General features: G+C 34.2%; 1 protein-coding gene across 1 annotated transcript; it reads right to left on the reverse strand.

Moving 5' to 3' along the window:
* Nucleotides 1-154: 154 nt before the first annotated feature.
* Nucleotides 155-18,852, reverse strand: LOC145266709 (signal peptide, CUB and EGF-like domain-containing protein 2). Its single transcript, XM_080122632.1, has 6 exons — nucleotides 18,716-18,852; nucleotides 16,040-16,183; nucleotides 15,002-15,164; nucleotides 13,316-13,480; nucleotides 3,963-4,133; nucleotides 155-402 (listed from the first exon to the last, which is right to left on the reverse strand). Exons 4-6 carry the CDS (start codon nucleotides 13,443-13,445, stop codon nucleotides 221-223), a joined length of 483 nt encoding a protein of 160 aa, XP_079978758.1. The 5' UTR covers nucleotides 13,446-13,480; nucleotides 15,002-15,164; nucleotides 16,040-16,183; nucleotides 18,716-18,852; the 3' UTR covers nucleotides 155-220.
* Nucleotides 18,853-19,441: the final 589 nt, after the last annotated feature.

Below are 19,441 nucleotides of genomic sequence, written 5' to 3' on the forward strand. Positions count from 1 at the left end.
ATAAATGATAATTTTAACACTACTTTTGAGAATGAATACACATTCTAATGTCTTTTTAGAATTTAATATCAATGTACTGCAGGATCGTCTATATAAATGCATTTAAAAAAGGAGAAATTTAATCAAATAAATTTTTTCGTACTTTACGTTCAAAATGCGAATTGCTGCATCACCATTCGTGGTTGATCGTTTCTTCCTGTCAGACGTTGCACAATTTATATTAACTGAAATTTCGCAATCTGTAGTACAAAGATTCCAAGACGTTGACATTTCTTCTATCCTCTTTTTTTATCATTGTCTTTATTTGTTCCTCATAAAACGCTTTCTTGCTTTCACAGTCCGGTAATGAGTATTTAAGGTTGATAACAATGTCGACAGTACTTAGGCTGTTGGCGTTTGATTCTGAAAAATAAGCATTTGAATTCATTTACAAACAAAATGTAAATATACAATATATATATATATATATATAAGTAAATTTTTGGTACAGCAGAATGGAAGGAGAAATTTCAGAGGAAACATAATTTAATTTAAATACCCAAAAAAAACAAGAAATGGGCAGGTGAAATAAAATTTTCCCTAAGGCCTTATCGTCTGACCCTCTAAGGTTCGAGTTGTGTAAACTACTCTAAGCATAGTAGCTGGAAAACATCGTTGAGTAGCAGAAGAAATCCTTTTAACAATATGAAGGCCATCAGGACCCAACCATGGTAATTTTAGATAAATGGGACAACGTGATGGACCAATATGTTTACCGCTATTAAATGTAGTAATTTTACGTTCAATAGTAGATTTTATTATATTAATGGGATATCCATTATTAAGAAAAATAGTTGTAATTTCACCAAGTTCCGTATCAAGACGGTTTGGTGAACAAATCATAAGTGCACGATGCGTAAGAGCGCTAATGAGGTTTATTTTTCTAGACTGAGGGGCAAAAGAAAACCAATTAAGATAGAGCCCTGTAAATGTAGGTTTTCTATAAACAGAGGTCTCAAACGTAGTACCAACTTTAGAAACACGAACGTCGAGGAATGGGAGAGAGCTACAGTCTTCAACCTCCATAGTAAATTGTAAAGATGGATGCAGGTTGCAAAGAAGACGAAGAAACTGTTTAGCTTCGCTCCGAGAGGGAAAGCATGCAAAAGTATCATCAACGTAGCGTGTGTAGAATGCTGGCTTAATAATTTTGGAAAATAATTCGTTTTCCAAAAATCCAACGAAAATGTTGGCTAACGAAGGACCAAGAGGGCTACCCATTGATATCCCATCAATTTGACGGTACATAATGTTGTTGAAACTAAAGGAGACTGATTTAGTAGCAAGTTCCATTAGTTCAACAAAAATTCGTTCAGGAAATTGTGGAGATTTTAAGGGGCCACGGTATAGATAGTCAGCACAAATACCAATGGTTTCATCCAAAGGTATATTAGTATAAAGACTATTAATGTCAAAGGAAGCCAAGAACTCGGTATTTTTAGATAAAGGTAATTTTTGTATCTGAGATACGAATTGAAAAGAATCAGAGATACAATGGACCGAATAAAAAGAAAGCACAGGTTTAAGAAGGTCAACTAGCCATTTACCAAGTTCGTGTTGTGCAGAACCCAACATAGATAAAATGGGTCGCAAAGGAATGTTGGGTTTATGGACCTTGGGTAAACCGTACATTCTAGGCCTTTGAGAACTACTGGAATGTGAATCTGTAATAAGGTATCAGTTCACTGGGTATCAAGACAGTGAGTTGATGGAATACATTAGTCAATTCTGAAGAACACATGCGCATAATAGTATTCATAGAAAAGACTGAGACTAGCAATATCACGTCTGTAAGAGAGTGAGGATGCAGTGAAGAAGAAACGATGGGATCAAATCAAATGTTTCTGCACTTTATCAAGAATCATCATATGAGACAGATTCACCAATCCAAATAGGAGAACAATACACCATTCATGGTCTGATAGAAGAGATAGAGAATGGCTTCAGTTTGGAGAAAATGTTTAAAGCTATAACTTGAGTTTTATTTCTTCCGCCTGTCACACCAATAATTTCCTGGGTAAGGTTAACACTTTTGTCCAAACTTCCAACTTCTGTACACGTAACGCACCTTCTCTCAACTCCCAACGTACTTCTGCTAATTCAACTTATTTCTTTTCTTCTTCGTTCATTTCATTCCACGACCGACCCATTGAATAATGCACACGTGCTAATTAGGTAAGTCGCACGTTTCCCTACAAAAGCAATAAAGAAAACTTATTTTACAAGAAGCAGAAAGCACAATGGATCTATTACATAAACTCCAAGAAAGATTTGATGAGAAAATCCCAAAAGTTTCATGGTCGACTTCTTTCCAAAATCAGAGTTATACATGAGAATAATGAATTGACAAATCTGTTCAGTTACATCAGCTAATAAATCAGCAATTGAACGAAAACCATTAAAGCTATACTGAACATCATATGCTGACCCTGTGCCATTCTAGCTAAGGCTTAGAAAATTACAACAGATGCTCCTTGGGCTTCCATTTGTCAAAATAAACTAACGTTTATGAAGATGACATGTTTATTTTACCATAACAACTACATCAAAAACAAATTAAAAACATTTTTTGTATAATTTTAAAATAAAAAATATCTATATGAAATCAAATCAAAACAAGATGCGACTGAATTTGACCTGATGTTGTGTGATTTCGTTTAATCAGCACAACGTTGACACATTTCAAGCGTATTTTTCTTTAGTTACATGAGAAACACTAACTGGATTTTAGACATACAACCATTTTTAATGCCCATACAGGATTTTTTCTTGCATCCATATCTAGCTACGATTTTCAACATTTACTCCTAAATTAATATATTACCTCTATTTCAAATCCGATACACAACACACTGAATAGATAATTTGAAACATTTGGATATGCTACCAACACAAAGAAAAACGCATCAATATTTCAATGCAAATTGTTACGTGTACCGTACGATCACTCTCATGTTGTGGTGATGCATTCCAAGCGAGAATTCAAATTAGGATATATCCCGGAATCGCATATCACATTAGTAATAAATAGGACACCGAACATAAGATCCACGATAATTATGGCACGTTAGATAGATTCGTGATCAGTGATAAATGATTCAAAATATTTATATATGTCACCAACACAAAGCAAAACGCAACAATACAATGCAAATTGTTACAGTACGCTTCCGACCATCACTCCCAAGTTCTGTTGATGCATTCTAAACGAGAATTCAAATTGGGATACATCCCGGAATTGCGTATCACATTAGTAAAAAATATTGCACGATAATTATGGCATGTTAGATGGATTCATAGTCGTTGATTAGTTTTCCCACGAAAGTAGATTTAGTCTTGCTTTATTTCGTTTGGCATACTTCGTTCTTGAGATTGCACATTTGCTAGGAATTTAATGATGCATCTCTGCATTTAACGCACGTCCATGCCAGGGCTTCTTTCTTTGAGTCTCACACCGTTAATATATGCAACAGAGAGATGAATTATGGTATGCAATTAATTGTAAAAATAAACAGATAATGTTTTTTGTAAACATATGTAACTGTTTATCTGCTAGCAAAAATAATAAACTAATATAGATATTTTTTTATTAATGTTATATATGGAGATAGTTTTTTTTTTATATCAGTACTGAAAACTGTCTCTTGTAACAACCTTCATAACTGGAATAAATATATTTGAAGTAAAGTAAAGTGAAAGATATTTTTGTATTATAAAGAACGTGCTGGAGAAAAGACAAAGTAGTTAGACAGAATCAAATATAGATTTATCTTATGCAATTCTATTGCAAATTAAATTCGAGAATCTGAGATTTCTGTTTATATTAGAAGTTTAAATTTGTATGCATACCATTAAATTCCCCATTAAAAGTTACGCTTGATTCACGTAAACAATATTTGGTACAACCATATTAATCTACTAACCTGTTTCCTTTGAACACTGGGATACATCTGTTGATCCTGTTCCCAAAGTCGTTCTATTAACTGGACATTTGATGCATATAATGCTGTTCGTTTCAGTTTTGTAATAACCAATATTGCAGTCTTTACACGAAAGATAGTCTGCTGATGGCTCTTTACCAGCCGGACAATTTGCTAAAAAAAGGAGAGAAATAAAATAAACTTTATAAAATACAACATAAAAATGTATCAGTTACACAAGAATATTTGGGTCTCATTAACATTATAGGTCTTTTACTAAGGAACCCACTCAAAGTAAATAATCCGTTTCCAATTTTTGTAGATAATGTTTGATAATTTCTTTGCATAATTTGGATTACTATTCTCATTTTGCTCGTTATTGTCACAACGTTTCTGCTGATGTAACTTCCAATGCATCTTTTTATACTTGTGAATTTTTATAGCGAAATCGAGAGAAATTATAGAGAATTTTAAACTGGATCTTTTATTTAATCCATGGGAATAGATTGTTTTCGTTCCATCAGCCATGACCGGGTAGGAGTTTTAAGTAATTGTGATTTTGTTCTTTGTTCAGTGTCATTTCAGAACCAAGATAAGAAACAGTTGTTCATATAATGCTGTTCGTTTCAGTTTTGTAATAACCAATACTGCAGTTTTTACACGACAGATAGTCTGCTGATGGCTCTTTACCAGCCGGACAATTTGCTAAAAACAGAACAGAAATAAAAAACATTTATTAAAAAATAAATAAATAAATAAAATAAGCTTTATAAATTACAATAGAATTACGTTAGCTATATAAAAATGTGTTGGACAGCGATATTTTATTGAGCACATGAGACTTTTTGGGTCTCATTAACCTTATACCTCTTTTATAAGCGACCCCACTTGTGGTGTATATGGTTGGAAAAAATAAAACGTACCGGGCGTATCTGCATCGCTCTTCGGGAAAGAAGAAGGAAAGGATGGCTAGCTCATTTATATATACGAAGGGCGATGTGGACGAGTGGGGCACATTAGCCGCTATTGCGTTGCTTCACGGGACCAGGGAAACAAGTGAATGGGAGCCATTGCGCCAGTGGTTCCCCCTTCCATATGGAAATGGCACACAATGAAACGTTTCCTCGGTTACCGGCAGTAGTCAATGGGAAGAGAGCCATGACCCTTATTGACACAGGCTGCACCACGACGTTGGTAGCGAAGAATGTTGCTAGATCATGGAGTGGAGCCAGGAGTATTAAGACTGTGGATGGCAGGGAGGTGAAATGTCTAGGAGAGACAACAGCGGAAGTACTGGTTCAAGGTGTGCCTATTGGACTATGAGCCCTGGTGTTGGATCGTCTGGTTAGTTATGTTGATGTGGTTTTAGGTGTAAGTGCGATCAGCCAATTGGGGGGGGTGCTATGTTGAGAGGGGGTCAAGTAACTTTCGGCCACCTCGGCACAGTAGGAATGGCAAGAGTGGAAGGTGATAGAAATATCAGAATACAAAAACCGGAGACTTGCTGTATCGAGGACGAGGATTTCCTGGCGAGGTTTGATGGTTAGAGGTGGGCAGTGGAATGGAAATGGATCTCCGGGCCTCCGGAACTACAAATAAAAGTAAGCTACTACAAGAGAAGACTGCGAGGAGAAATAAGAAAAGGATTCGAGGAAGAAGTGAAGAGGTGGATAGAGGAGGGAATTCTGAAACTGTGGACAGGGGAAGAAAAAGGGCTGCTACCATTACTGGCGGTTGTTCAACCCACAAAGAACAAAGAGACCGGTACTGCATTTCAGAGAATTAAACAGATACATAGCCTATCACACTGGAAAGGGGGTTGACGCATGCAAAGAGGTTATGAGGAAATAGAGGAGGATGGAGTGGACTACTGATTGTCGGCCTGAAGTCGGCTTATCTCCAGATCCACGTAGATGAAAAACTCTGGCAACATCAATTGGTCCGGTACAAGGGGAAGATGTATTGCCTGACGAGGTTAGGCTTTGGGCTGAGCTCATCCCTCCCCCCCAAATTATGACTGCCGTGCTGAAGATGGTGCTGAGTAAAGACTGTACAGTGGACAAGGCCACTAGTTCGTACATTGACGACATTCTCGTGGAGGAAGCAGAGGTGACAGTAGAGAAAGTGAAAGGCCATGTCGCAAGGTATGGGTTGACTGCAAAACCGGCAGAGTCCCTGGATTGAGGAGTGGCGCTGGGGTTGAAACTATGCTGAGATGGCAAAGGAAGTCTTGTCTTAAGACGAGGGAATGCAATACCCGAAATCGGAACCGACCTGACAAAACAAGAACTCTTCCCAGTTTGCGGGAGACTGGTGGGACACTATCCAATCGCCAGCTTGCTCAGGATAGCGTGCAGCTTTATTAAACGACAAACGGGCACTGATGGCTGGGAGGGCCGTGTGATGAAGGAGGTCATGAACATGCTACAAGAAATTATCGTGAGAGTGAGGAAATAAGACCCAGTAAAGGGGAAATGGTACATCAGCAGCGGAGATGCGGGGGTGATTTGGTGCGATGCCAGCAGTCTGGCATTGGGCGTCATATTAGAAATGGGAGGTGTAACTGTGAAAGATGTGGCATGTCTAAGAAAGAAAAACGACTATTCCCATATCAACGTAGCCGAACTGGAGGCCGCTATGAAAGGAATCAATCTGGTGCTGAAGTGGGGATTGAAAACAATTGAAATAAAATCCGATTCGGCAACGGTAGTTTGATGGATCAGGTCGGCAGTTAGGTGAAGAGGTGCTGCAGAAATGCTGATCAAGCACAGGCTCGGAGCACTCGCAGATTTGATAGCAGAATTCCAGTTGAGGGTATTTGTAGTGCTGGTCCCATCAGAAAAGAACAAGGTGGATTCGATGATGCGGGTAAAGAAGGCCTGGCTGCAAAAGGGAAAGGTTTCCTCGGTATGCTGTGCAGGGGAGGAAGTTTAAAAGTTATATGAAATGAACCACTTTGGTCGAGAACCGACGTTATTCCTGGCAAGAGAGGTTCACCCGGAAACCACTGAAAATTAGGTCAGTGAGGTAGTGGAGCACTGTCAGGGGTGCCAATCGATAGACCCCGGACCGTCCAGGCACGAAGCAGAAGAGTTACACATTGCGGCGGACTGGAAGCGATTGGCCATTGATGTGACCCATTATCGCCATAAGCTGTATTTGTCGATGGTTGACTGTGGACCGGGGAAGTTTGCCATATGGAGAGAGATCCGGGCAGAAGCTGCATGGACGAATGGAGGGGTCATCAAAGAAATATTTTTGGAGAGAGGGCCGGTTAAGGAACTGTTAATGGATAATGGCCTTGCTTTTCGATCAGAAGTCTTTAAAGAGATGTGTGATAAGTGGGGAGTAAGACAATTTTTTAGGGCATCATATCGCCCGAGTGGCAATGGAATAGTGGAGAGGAATCATCACACCATCAAGGCTGCTGCAGAAAAAAAGCAACATTTCACCCATGGAGGCCGTGTTTTGGTACAACATCTCACCGAAAACCAGACAAGATGAGACAACTGTGCCTCATAGAGCCATCTTTGCATATAAGTGGCGGCATCCGTGCAACAAAACGGTAGGAATTGAGGGTGAAGAAGCTACCATTAAAGTGGGTGAGGAGGTGTGGTTGAAGCTCCCCAATGCAAAATGTACCACTCGATGAGGGAGGAGGTCATAACGGGAATGCAGTCGAAGAAGAACATGATGGTGAATGGCATTCCCCGGTATATCCTAGACCTGCATCATGTGACCCTGCCGGTGCGCCGGTGCGCAGTGATGGCAGTGAAGAGGAGGAAATCGAGATCCACCAAGGAGCAAACGATGCACACCAATTCGACTTAGCCCCACATTGTGGTTCTTTACAACTGGACGAGAATGTCTGTAGTTAACCTGAAAATGTCAACCCCCAAGAAGTTGTCCCCCAGAGGTCTCAACGTGAGAGGAGGAGGCCTGATTGGATGAAGGATTATGAAGTGTCTTATTGATCTCGAATATCAGGGGGGCGTGTGGGGTATATGGTTAGAAAAAAAAACGTACCGAACGTATCTGCATCGCTCTTTGGGAAAGAAGAAGGAAAGGATGGTTAACTCATTTATATACACTAAGGGCATCTTGGGAAGGCAGGGCATGGTGGGAGAAGCAATTTTTTTTCCTGTCTCTTCCTTTTTTTTTTCTAGATAGGAGGATATAAAAGCTGGGAAAAATTCCCTGGAAGTTGCAAAAAGAAAAGAATCCTGAACATCTTCTCTTGAAAAGGATTTTGTGTTGCTGACGTTCAGATTGTGTGGTGTGACATTGGTGGCGAGAGGCCAGGTGTGATCGATTGGAAAAGAAGAGGGTAGAAACATGCTATTGTCGAGCGAGTGACTTACTCCTTTCTGAACCCCAGGACCGAATCCTGATTGTAACCCTAGACCACTCAAAGTAAATGATCCGTTTCCAAATTTTGTAGATAACGATCGATAATTTGTATGTGTTATTTGGACTATTATTCTCATTTTGGTTGTTGTTTTTACAACGTTTCTGTCGATGTAACTCTCAATGTATCTTTCCATACTTGTGAATCATTATGCCGAAATCGAGAGAACCTATATAGAATTTCAAACTGAATCTTTTGTTTAATCCATAGGGCTAGATTGTTCTCGTTCCATCTGCCATGACCAAGTAGAAATATTAAGTAATGTTGATGTTGTTCTTTTTTATTATCGCTTATAGTAGGGATTGAACATTAAACCTACAAAAAGATTTTTATTTGAAACTGATTGATACATTACACTATTATCCGTTACACTATGGTCAATCTCGTTCTCCAGTTTACAAAATGGAAGACTGATGAGGAAGAGAATTCACAATGATCACTTCATAGGAACGTGATTTTTAAGCGTCGATAATGTAAACATGATTTTAATCTTGCATTTTCATTATTTTCATATGCTGTAAAATATTTTTAAAAACAATATTAGCACTTTATTTGGAGCTTTTTCTTTTAAATGATACAAAAGTTAGGATGATGATATAAAATTAAATTACAGTTACATCGTGTTACGTATAAGGGGGTTACATCTGTGGCGCGCGTTGAAGGTACCTATATATCTTCTTATAAGATTTTATGTGAATACATAAAATAGTACTACTACTTATATATATATAATATATATCAGCAAGGTATCAGGGTGGATCCTGGCTAGCCGTTTTTCTTTGAATGTTTCAGGAAAATGAGTAGTTTCGCAGAAGAAAAAAAAAATGTACATATTTATTTTAATGCATTTTAAAGGTGTATATATATAGACATCAAACAACCTTCCCATACGCACACATATTCGTCCTTTCCCGACATGGGTTGGATTTTAAAAAACTGTCTTTTTTCGCACGATCTATGACTTTTTCTTTTATCACATTTTTATTTCAATTATCCTGAAGATGTCCTCTGAAACAAGGACGAAACGTTGATTTTTTAATAATTTCATTCGGTTTTTTCTATTTTTTCTTTAAACATAATATATATATATATATATATATATATATATATATATATATATATATATATATATATATATATATTGTGTAGCATTTTTTACTTGTATATATATTGTGTGTAGCATTTTTTTCATTTAAACAAACGTTATTAAAGATAACAGAGAACTTCTGTTAAATTATACATTTCTTAAATTTATTTAGGGCTAAAGAGTGTGAAGAGTGAAGAAAGAATTAGTAAATATGTTCAATATCCACAAGCCAAGGTGTTTTTGAGGCCAGTAGCGAGCCACATCCTGGGGGTGAGTAAATTGGTCACACAGAAGGAGAGGGGGTGGAGGGGCTACGATAGGCATTTTAGAATAATGTGACTTGTTTGAAATGCAACTGTATTAATTGTAGGTTTTTAGATTTTTTATGTAGATGACTTCAAGTATTGTTAGCTTTTTAAAAAATTGTTTCATGATGTATTATTTTTGTTTTTATAGATAAAGATTTGTCTTACATCAAAGGGGGTAGTTATGTTTTTGTTTGTAGAAAAATTGCACTTGAATCTACATTATGCATGGTAAGGTGGCAAAGTAGAGTAATTGTTGTATAACCAACGTAACTATCTGTTTCAAGATATACTTTTCCAAAAGGCATTCAAACTTATTGATAATGTTGGTTTATTCTAATGATTTTATGGTTGAGAAGGCATTGATTTTTACTACAAAGTTTTAGGCGTTAAATTTCTGATAATAAATAATGAATCTAATTTTATTGTAATTGTCATATTGTATGACATATTTTACAGCTTTTTTCTTTTTACTTAAAGGTTTAGTTGCATTTTATTGCAGTAAAATATGTTCATAGAATTGGGGATGTGATGCTCCGTGATATTACTATTTATGGTAGTAGTTTTAATTTCTGAAGCATTGATTTTATTAGTTCATCTCTACTTCTCTACTTATGTATAAAAAGGTACTTTATTTGTGTGTTTGTGAGTTCGTTTCCTATGAATTCCGAAACATCTGGGCTGATTTTTTTTAATTTCACACAAATGTACTTTATATGTCTGGGACTGATCTTACATAGGTTGTGTTTCGGAATGGCCTCGATAAGTATCAAAATTCGATTATTGAAAAGATCCGATTGAAGAAAAACCAGTCCGATTTTGACCAATTTCACACCACAAGTGGATTTGAGAAGTTTTATCAACGCAGAAGCAAAATGGCTTGGCGCATAAAATCAACAGTAAGTTCTTTGATAAGACAGGGGCACGTTTGAAATGGATGTTTCTGTTTAGAGCACAATTGAACGATGATACTTAACTTTTGTATTTAATGCAAGCCATTGTATGAAATAATTTGATACAGTAGGTTTTCTACAATGCAATGTAGACTACAATGCAATGCAGATTATAATGTACTGTGGACTAGGTACACTGTGGTGGGTCCTTGAATAGAGCAGGCTATCAATATTTTTGATTAAAATAGGCAATTTCACAGATTTCCATGACAATAAAAATATTGAAAGTGTGGAAGATTCATTGATCCTAATTCAATCCCGGGTACCGTCTACTCTTCCTGCTAGTCAACAATATAGTTAATGAATCCATTATTGATAAGGATAAGAGATTAGTTTTGCAGGGTTTAATAGGTTTTTAACAATAGGTATTTTGTAACGGTGAGAATATTTGCTCTTGAAAAAAAAAACAAGAATTAAAGTTTTTGTAATTGAAAGTGTTGAATGTGTTGTTAGGTGTCTTTGAGGACATCTAAGAATAGATTTTTGTTAATAACGTTTGCTTCTACAGTGAATTTGAGTATAGACTTATTTTGGAAAAGGTTCATAAGTGTTTGTATTTGTTCATCATTGTCAGATAATATAAAGTGTATTATCAACGTACCATAAATAGATGGGTTTAGTAGTGCTACTAGTGATATATATATATATATATATATATATATATATATATATATATATATATATATATATAAAATAAAAATGCAAATGGAAATTCAATTAACTTTCTTGAAGTTATATATTTGGATTTTACCGTCACTGGATTATTTATCTTCCACCAGACTATTCATTCATGTTTAATCACCTTTTTTTTCACCATATTCCCTCTGCTTCACTTTTTTTTGTTATCTTTGGCTTACTTGTTGTTTCATAAAATACTTTTGCATGCAAAATCCGATCCCGCATTTTGCTAATTCCTACCCTCTGATGAGAAAGAAAGTATTTCCTCGAAACTCCGTGGATTAAGGACTATCCACTTATCTAGTGTTTCCTTTTCAGATTAAATATGTTTTTAACTCATTTCAAAGTGTTTTTTTACATGTTTTATTAACTGTGTTCTCGTATATATATATATATATATATATATATATATATATATATATATATATATATATTCTGTGGAAATATATTTTCAATTATATTTTATTTTCATATATACAAATCCTTAATTTAAGAAGCTCAATATATTTACAGAGCATATAACAAACAAATGACAAAAGTTTATATTTCAAATCCCATGATGTTGATTATCTTACAATTTATTCCTTTAATTTAATATCACAAAATTATTTATTTAATTATTATATCAAACAATGAATCTATTTTGCCCTTAACTCATCAGAAGTAGGAGCAACTATCAATCAACCAAAATAAAATAAAATGCATTTTGGCATGAATACTTAATCCGAAAATTGAAAGAGAATTGAAATTACCTTATTATTAACTTACATTAGACCATTTTGAACTTAGAAATCTAGTATTTACACAAATTCCAACAGGTAAAAAGCATGTTGGCCGCCCACTTCTGAGCTACAAGGATAAGCTCAAGCAAAATCTGACAACAACTAACATCTCACAATAAAACTGCTTCAGACAGGACACAATGGAGACTTAAATGTTTTTGAATTAGGAAGAGTACAAAAACTCAGAGAATCAAGAGAAAAGAATTGAGTGCAAAACCAAGTTTCACCTCATTAATACATTTTCGTGCATTGCTTGTGGTCATATATGCAAGTCACTGGCGGGGCTCAAGTCCGATGAAAGACAAACACCAAAACTGAAAAAAAATTTTTTTGACACGCTCATACACTGAAATCAATAGGAGAGTCCATAATGCAAACATTTCTTACAAGTGAACTAGTCTTCCAGATTTAGTTTGTATTATTTTTGTATTATTTTTCTTATCATAATTTCCGTTGCGTTGATTTTATTGAGTTTCTTTTATTATTTATTAAGATGTTTTTTAAGTAATTGATCCTGATTAAATGTGTATTTTATCATTTCTGTTTTTCCATTTCCAAACCTTTTGTATTTCAATCGGTCCATGTTAACATGGTTTGTGTGATGCTTTTTCTCCGACATGGCAGATGAAAACATATTTGTTGGAATTTATATTCAGGAGTAACTAAAAGTCTGGGGAATTCGTGTTGGCATAAAAAGCAGTTTTGACAACATTTATTTCAAATGTTTAGTTTTGTTGTGCGTTAAACACAACATGTGATTTTTGTTATCGCCTTTTACAGAATAGAACGACAAAATTCAAAAAAGAAAAAAACAAAAACGTAGCGAAAGAACATTGGACACCAATCGCATTTTTTAAAAACAAAAAAATATTTTCATTCAGATTTATCGATTTTTATATTTAATCCGATCGGCAGTTTCTCCCGCTATGATATATGTTAATATCATAGAGGAAGTTGGAAAAGATATATCTCTGCCAGTTACTAGTTCTCTTACTTCCATTCGAATCACCGGATTCAAATAATTCATAGGGTACATCATTATCGCTTTACCACATGTTTTTAATAAACTGTATAATTTCCATGGAGCATGCTTATTAGAATTGAAATAAAAATTAAAATAAATTGTGGAGTTTCTATACTTACGTATAAGGCAGTCAGTTTTACTGGTAGAAGCAGTTCCAAATGTTGTAAAGATTCCCGTACAAGCGATGCATGGATAATCCGCTATGTTTGCTTGGTAGGTTCCTTTAGGGCAGACTATGCATGCACTCATAGAATTATCAAATTTATAGCCAGGTGGACAGTTCACTAGAACAAATAAACAAATGAAATTTGAAATTGAAAATAGCAAAAAAGAATGAAAAATTACATCTGTCTATCCATCTTAATGTTTATATCTATCTAGATATGGATTGCTTTGATATTCTGGATTGTGAATGGCTTGGATTAGTAGCTAAGACATAGATATGGACAAAAATGTGTTTATTTACTCTCGGAGACGGGAAATTCGACTTAGACAATTCTTTTCATAACACTGACTCATTGATGGTCATGCGTACTTGGAGCCATTTAATTGCAAGATAGTGAAGTGGCCACAGGCTGAAAGACTTTACCGCAAATCTTGAAAGAAATGTGCCTGATTGACAGTGACTTCTTGAACTTTCTTCAAGCAACACAACAGCAAGCAGATATAGTTCATTCAAAACTATTGCAAACATTCAACATGTCCTCACGTGGGGCGGCATCTACATCCATGTGTGCCACAGTTTGATCATCGATTTAGTGGGAAACTCCCTGACATTTGTGAAAAACATGATCCCGGCCAATTACCCACCTTCCAATAAAACCACAAAACAAGAGTTCGTCCTACGGATAATTGGGTGACATGCTGGGCGTTTATTTAAGACGAAACTGATTTGTACATAGCTAGCCTCACTCTCTCATCCAAACCAGCCTGATCCAGTGACAAAACAATGTCAAGAAAGTTTGTTATCGGATAAAATGCAGGAGCTGCCGGAAGTGTCATCGTCCTCTTTACATACACTACCTGGTATTCCAAATGGTCACCCATCTGGTACTGGTCGGGCTCAACGTTGCTAAACTTTGGTGATCTAATAAAAACTAAGGGGTCAATTTGATTTTGTCATATCTGAACCACTGCACATATAATTTGCTTTGGGGACATTCAGATGAGTTTACACTCATATATCTGCGAGGCAACATTTTATAGAAGGCGAAACTAATACTTAAAATTAGAAACTTTGTATTCTTCATATTAACTCCAAGATGTTAGTTCTCCAATTCTTAACCATTTTTATTTATTTGTTTAATTCAAGATAAAAAGGAAAATAAAAATGGACATATACGATACAAAGCCCCCACCTCACCCCCTGATCTTCTAGATTGTTTATTACTGCATTTCTTTTAAAATTTTTGGAATACATTCAGCATCAAATTCACATGCGCTGGTAATGAAAGAATCCAAATGCCCAAACAAACTACGTGTGAATATTTCTTATTTCTTGAGCTCTAACATGCATATTCTCTCAGCTTACAATCCTGCCACACAGAATTTTTAACTAAACCATTTACTTAACTAATTATTGGAAATCAGCATAGTTTAATGACGTGTCTATCTTAAGTTTGCTAAACTAATAGTTTCTATAATAACCTCTGCTGAAAATGTGTGTCTCTCTCCGAGACTGAACATATAAGAGAACAATCAATAATTGTCAAGCCAAGGGGAGGTAACTTGAAAAAATAAAAACCCAATTATTAAAACAATTGAAAGAAAGAATAACACAAACTAGTCTAATTGGTTCTCTTTACCTTCCGTACAATTATTAGCACTTATACTGCCTGTTGAAGTTGTTGTGTAGGCTGAATTTGGGCAACATACAGTTAGTATTTCCCACTGAATCCTTGTATTTTCCTTTTTCACAAGGGAGACATAAAGATGCACTTGTGTTGTAATAGCCGGCTTGACAATTCACTGCAAATAAAAAGTTTAGAGTTTTTATTACGTATATTTTCATTACATTTTTCTTACATATATTTTCATTACATTTTTTTTACATATATTTTCATTACATTTTTTTTACATATATTTTCATTACATTTTTTTTACATATATTTTCATTACATTTTTTTACATATATTTTCATTACATTTTTTTACAGTTATCATTATGTATGTTAATATCTCTATGTGCAGTGTAATCTCTAAAACTAACGGTGTATTATTCGCAACAGCATATCGTTTGCTCATCTGGTTCAAGCATGTTTTGTTAATAAACTTGTGCCTTTTTACCATGTAAAGTATCCACTATCGTTGCTTCCAAGTAGGAACTATTCTTAAAATAGTTTTAATTCACTAGATGTGAATTGTGTTATGTTGTCTGACACAATACAGTTAACGACCCGAACTGCATAAGCAATTAATTAAAAAAAAAAAAAACTAATGGTTATTTTCATGTTTTTCTTTCAGATTTTAATATGTCCGGCTATTCCGAGAAACTGTCCACCACTAATTAGATAATACCAATCATGTGGATCTTAGACCACGATCGGTCACTTTTTGTCCAGAGTCTGAACTTTATAGAAAGTTTCTTTACATCGTTTCATCACATTTCAATGCTTTGTTCATACTTATCTAATATAGATGACTTCAAAAATAATATCCAATTCTAATCAATCAATGATGGTTGGAAGAGCGATATGGCATCTCATCAGGACCTTATTTTTTATTCACCAAAAATCGTGTCATCCTTTGTTCAGATTTAACTGCTTATGCATAGATTTAATCATAATAATTCTATATATTATCTGCACAGTTTTATTAGTATGAAATCAATTACATAATACTTACATACATTGCAAACTGTTCTATCTGCGCTGGCAAGGAAATGAGTTGGACATTTAGAACACACTTTGGCACCAAATGTTGGTTTGAAGTAATCAACTTTACAAAGTGTACAATTTTCTTGCCCTTCATATCCGGCGTCACATAACACTGTAAAATATAAGAACATATATCAATTCGATTTGGAATGCTTCCTTAGAAATATACCACATTTACTCGACAAGCCAACATTGTATCAGTTGTGAAGATAAACACAATAGGTTGTTGCAAAAATATTTATAATAGTTTTTATATACATAGTTTTTCCTTGGCCCAATTTGATTGTGTGAAGTTTACTATTTGTTTATTATTTGTTTGTTTTTCAAATAAATACCGTTAAATTATATTTTTTTTATTTTTTTCTTGCATCTTGGTAGGAAATGTTTCATTTTTGGCAGGTGATATGGATTATCCTCTTGCTCGTTTTCACTAATTTCCACATGTTGTTCAGATTCATTAGAGTACTATTTATTAATTATTGAATAATGGACCTAAGCTGTTGATTCCCAGGTAATTTTGTTTATCATTTATAAAACACAAAAGCATATTAGCATTATTTTCTGAAAGAGAAGATTAGTATTTGTGTTTTCAAGAATATATTGGCATTATTGCCAGAAATAACATATTGACACAAGTGTTCGTAATAACAGATTGATTTTAGTGTCTAAAAGAACATATTGGCATTAGTGTCTGCAAAAAGATATTAGCATTATAACCAGCATTATTGCATTTTGACATCGGTGTCTATAAGAATATATTGATATTCGTTTTTGAACTAATATATTGGAATTCGTATCTTAGGAAAATACTGGCAGTAGAAGTTCTTATAAAAAATTAGCATTATTGCCATAAGAATTGTAATTATTGCCCGAAAGAACATATTGGCATTAGTGTATTCTAGTATTGGTATTAGTATTTGTAAGAAAATATTGCCACATAGCAAGAACAAATTAGTATTAATGTGTCCAAGAACACATTGATATTAGTGCTTGCAAGAGTGCATTGGTAATATTGCCTGAAGAACATGTCGTTATTAGTGTCTACAATAACATGTTGATATTAATGTTGTAAAGAACATAATAGTATTATAATTTCCAAGAATATATTGGCATTAGTGTCTTTAGAACATATTGGATTAGTGTATTCAAGAATATATTGGGATTAGTGTTTGCAAGATCATATTGGCACTATTATCTACAAGAACATATTAGCATTAGTGTGTTCAAGAACATATTGCTCTTAGTATTTTTAAGAACATATTATTTCAAGAACATATTAGCAAAAGTGTGTTCAAGAACATATTGCTCTTAGTATTTTTAAGAACATATTATTTCAAGAACATATTAGCAAAAGTGTGTTCAAGAACATATCGATATTAGTGTTTGCAAGAAGACATTGGGACATGCAAGAGCTTATTGGCATTAGTGTCTTCAAAAGCATATTGATATTGAGGTTTGCAAGAAAACTTTTGCATCTGCAAGAATATATTGACATTAGTGTCTTCAAAAGCATATTGATATTGAGGTTTGCAAGAAAACTTTTGCATCTGCAAGAATATATTGACATTAGTGTCTTCAAAAGCATATTGATATTGAGGTTTGCAAGAAAACTTTTGCATCTGCAAGAATATATTGACATTAGTGTCTTCAAAAGCATATTGATATTGAGGTTTGCAAGAAAACTTTTGCATCTGCAAGAATATATTGACATTAGTGTCTTCAAAAGCATATTGATATTGAGGTTTGCAAGAAAACTTTTGCATCTGCAAGAATATATTGACATTAGTGTCTTCAAGAATTATTGATATTAGTTTTGCAAGAGACGATTCACACTACTACCCACAAGAACATATTGATATTAATGTCTGCAACATGTTTTAATGAACATCTTAGCATTATTATACAATTAACATATTGGCATTATTCTCTTCAAGAATATATTAGCATTAGTGTCTCAAAAAAGAAAAAAACAGCATAATTTTATTAGTGTCTTAAAACATATTGGTAGTCAAGAACATTATAGCATTAATCATTAAAATAACGATTATGAAGTTCAATAAATATAACTATTGCACACCTGTACGTGCCATTCACTGTATGTGTTCTTCATTTTGTAAGAATCCTTAAATTGATAGAATTAAAAGCTAAATAATTTGAACAGTAGATTTTAAAAAATAAAAATAATAAAAAAACTAATAAATAAGGTGAAAAAAATTGCAAACAAAAAATAGAAAGACATACCAGGAAATCAAAGTTCTTAATTTTTTAGATGAGGAATGATTGTTTAGATTACTTGTATTGATTGGATATTGTTCTCATCTTGAGTGCAATAATCCGATCACTACAAGTAATATACCAGGAAATCCTCACAAAATGTTTACGTATATCAGAGATAATATAGTTGTGGTAAAAATTTGACAGATCTCTGGTTCAATGTTTATTTCAATGTGTAATTGCTGAATGGTGATTTTTTTGTGTCTAATTAGAGAAAATTGCGAAAATACGTTGTAATAATTTATAGACTGTGAGAATTATGTGGTTAATATTCGACTTGACCGAAAACATAACCTTAGTAGAAGGTAAAATACGATTTGCTCTTCAGTAGAAGAAAACGATAGAAAAAATCGAAGGTAAAAATACTCACATTGGCAATCACTTTTTTTGATAGTTCCTTCACGATATGTGTATGTATTGTTCGGACATTCTTCACAACTGTATTGACTCATTGCTGGTTGGTAGGTATTATTTGCGCATGGCATACAATTTTTATCCTTGATAAACGTACCTTCTGGGCAAATTCCTGTTAGAAAAAGAAGGTCGGAGATTACATCAGCCGAAATATTATTAAAATATCGACTATGATGAGAATAGTAATGTGAATAATACACATACTACAAATTATCAATGCTAAATCATTTTTACCTCCTTTTTCGACTATATTAACTTGGAAAATGCCTTCAGATATATATATTCTTGTGCTGGAATTACATAATTTAACTGTAAACTTTGCACTTTGGTGCCACGAAAAAGTCTGACTTTTGAAAAAACAATTTAAAAGAGGTGATGTAGTTGAGTTATAAACACCCTTCCCTTCCAAAATTACATAAGTCTGAAAAGGACTATGAATAGATTGAATATTTTGTTATTACAATTGTTAACACTATATTTGATTAAGAACAAAAACAAAATGCAATCTATTTATAATCTTTACTGAGGATTGAAGCTTCAACTCACAGAAGAGTGTCAATTACAACTGAATTTTATCACGTATCCACTATACCAAAGTTCAATCCTCAAGGCATTATTTTTCATTTATAACACTGGTCAACAAATTTTTATTTTTTTTCTTTGGCAGACCATCTAGGAGTGT

This window comes from Euprymna scolopes, chromosome 41 (genome assembly GCF_053919585.1).
Source record: "Euprymna scolopes isolate OS-2025 chromosome 41, ASM5391958v1, whole genome shotgun sequence".
Taxonomy (NCBI): Eukaryota; Metazoa; Mollusca; class Cephalopoda; order Sepiida; family Sepiolidae; genus Euprymna; species Euprymna scolopes.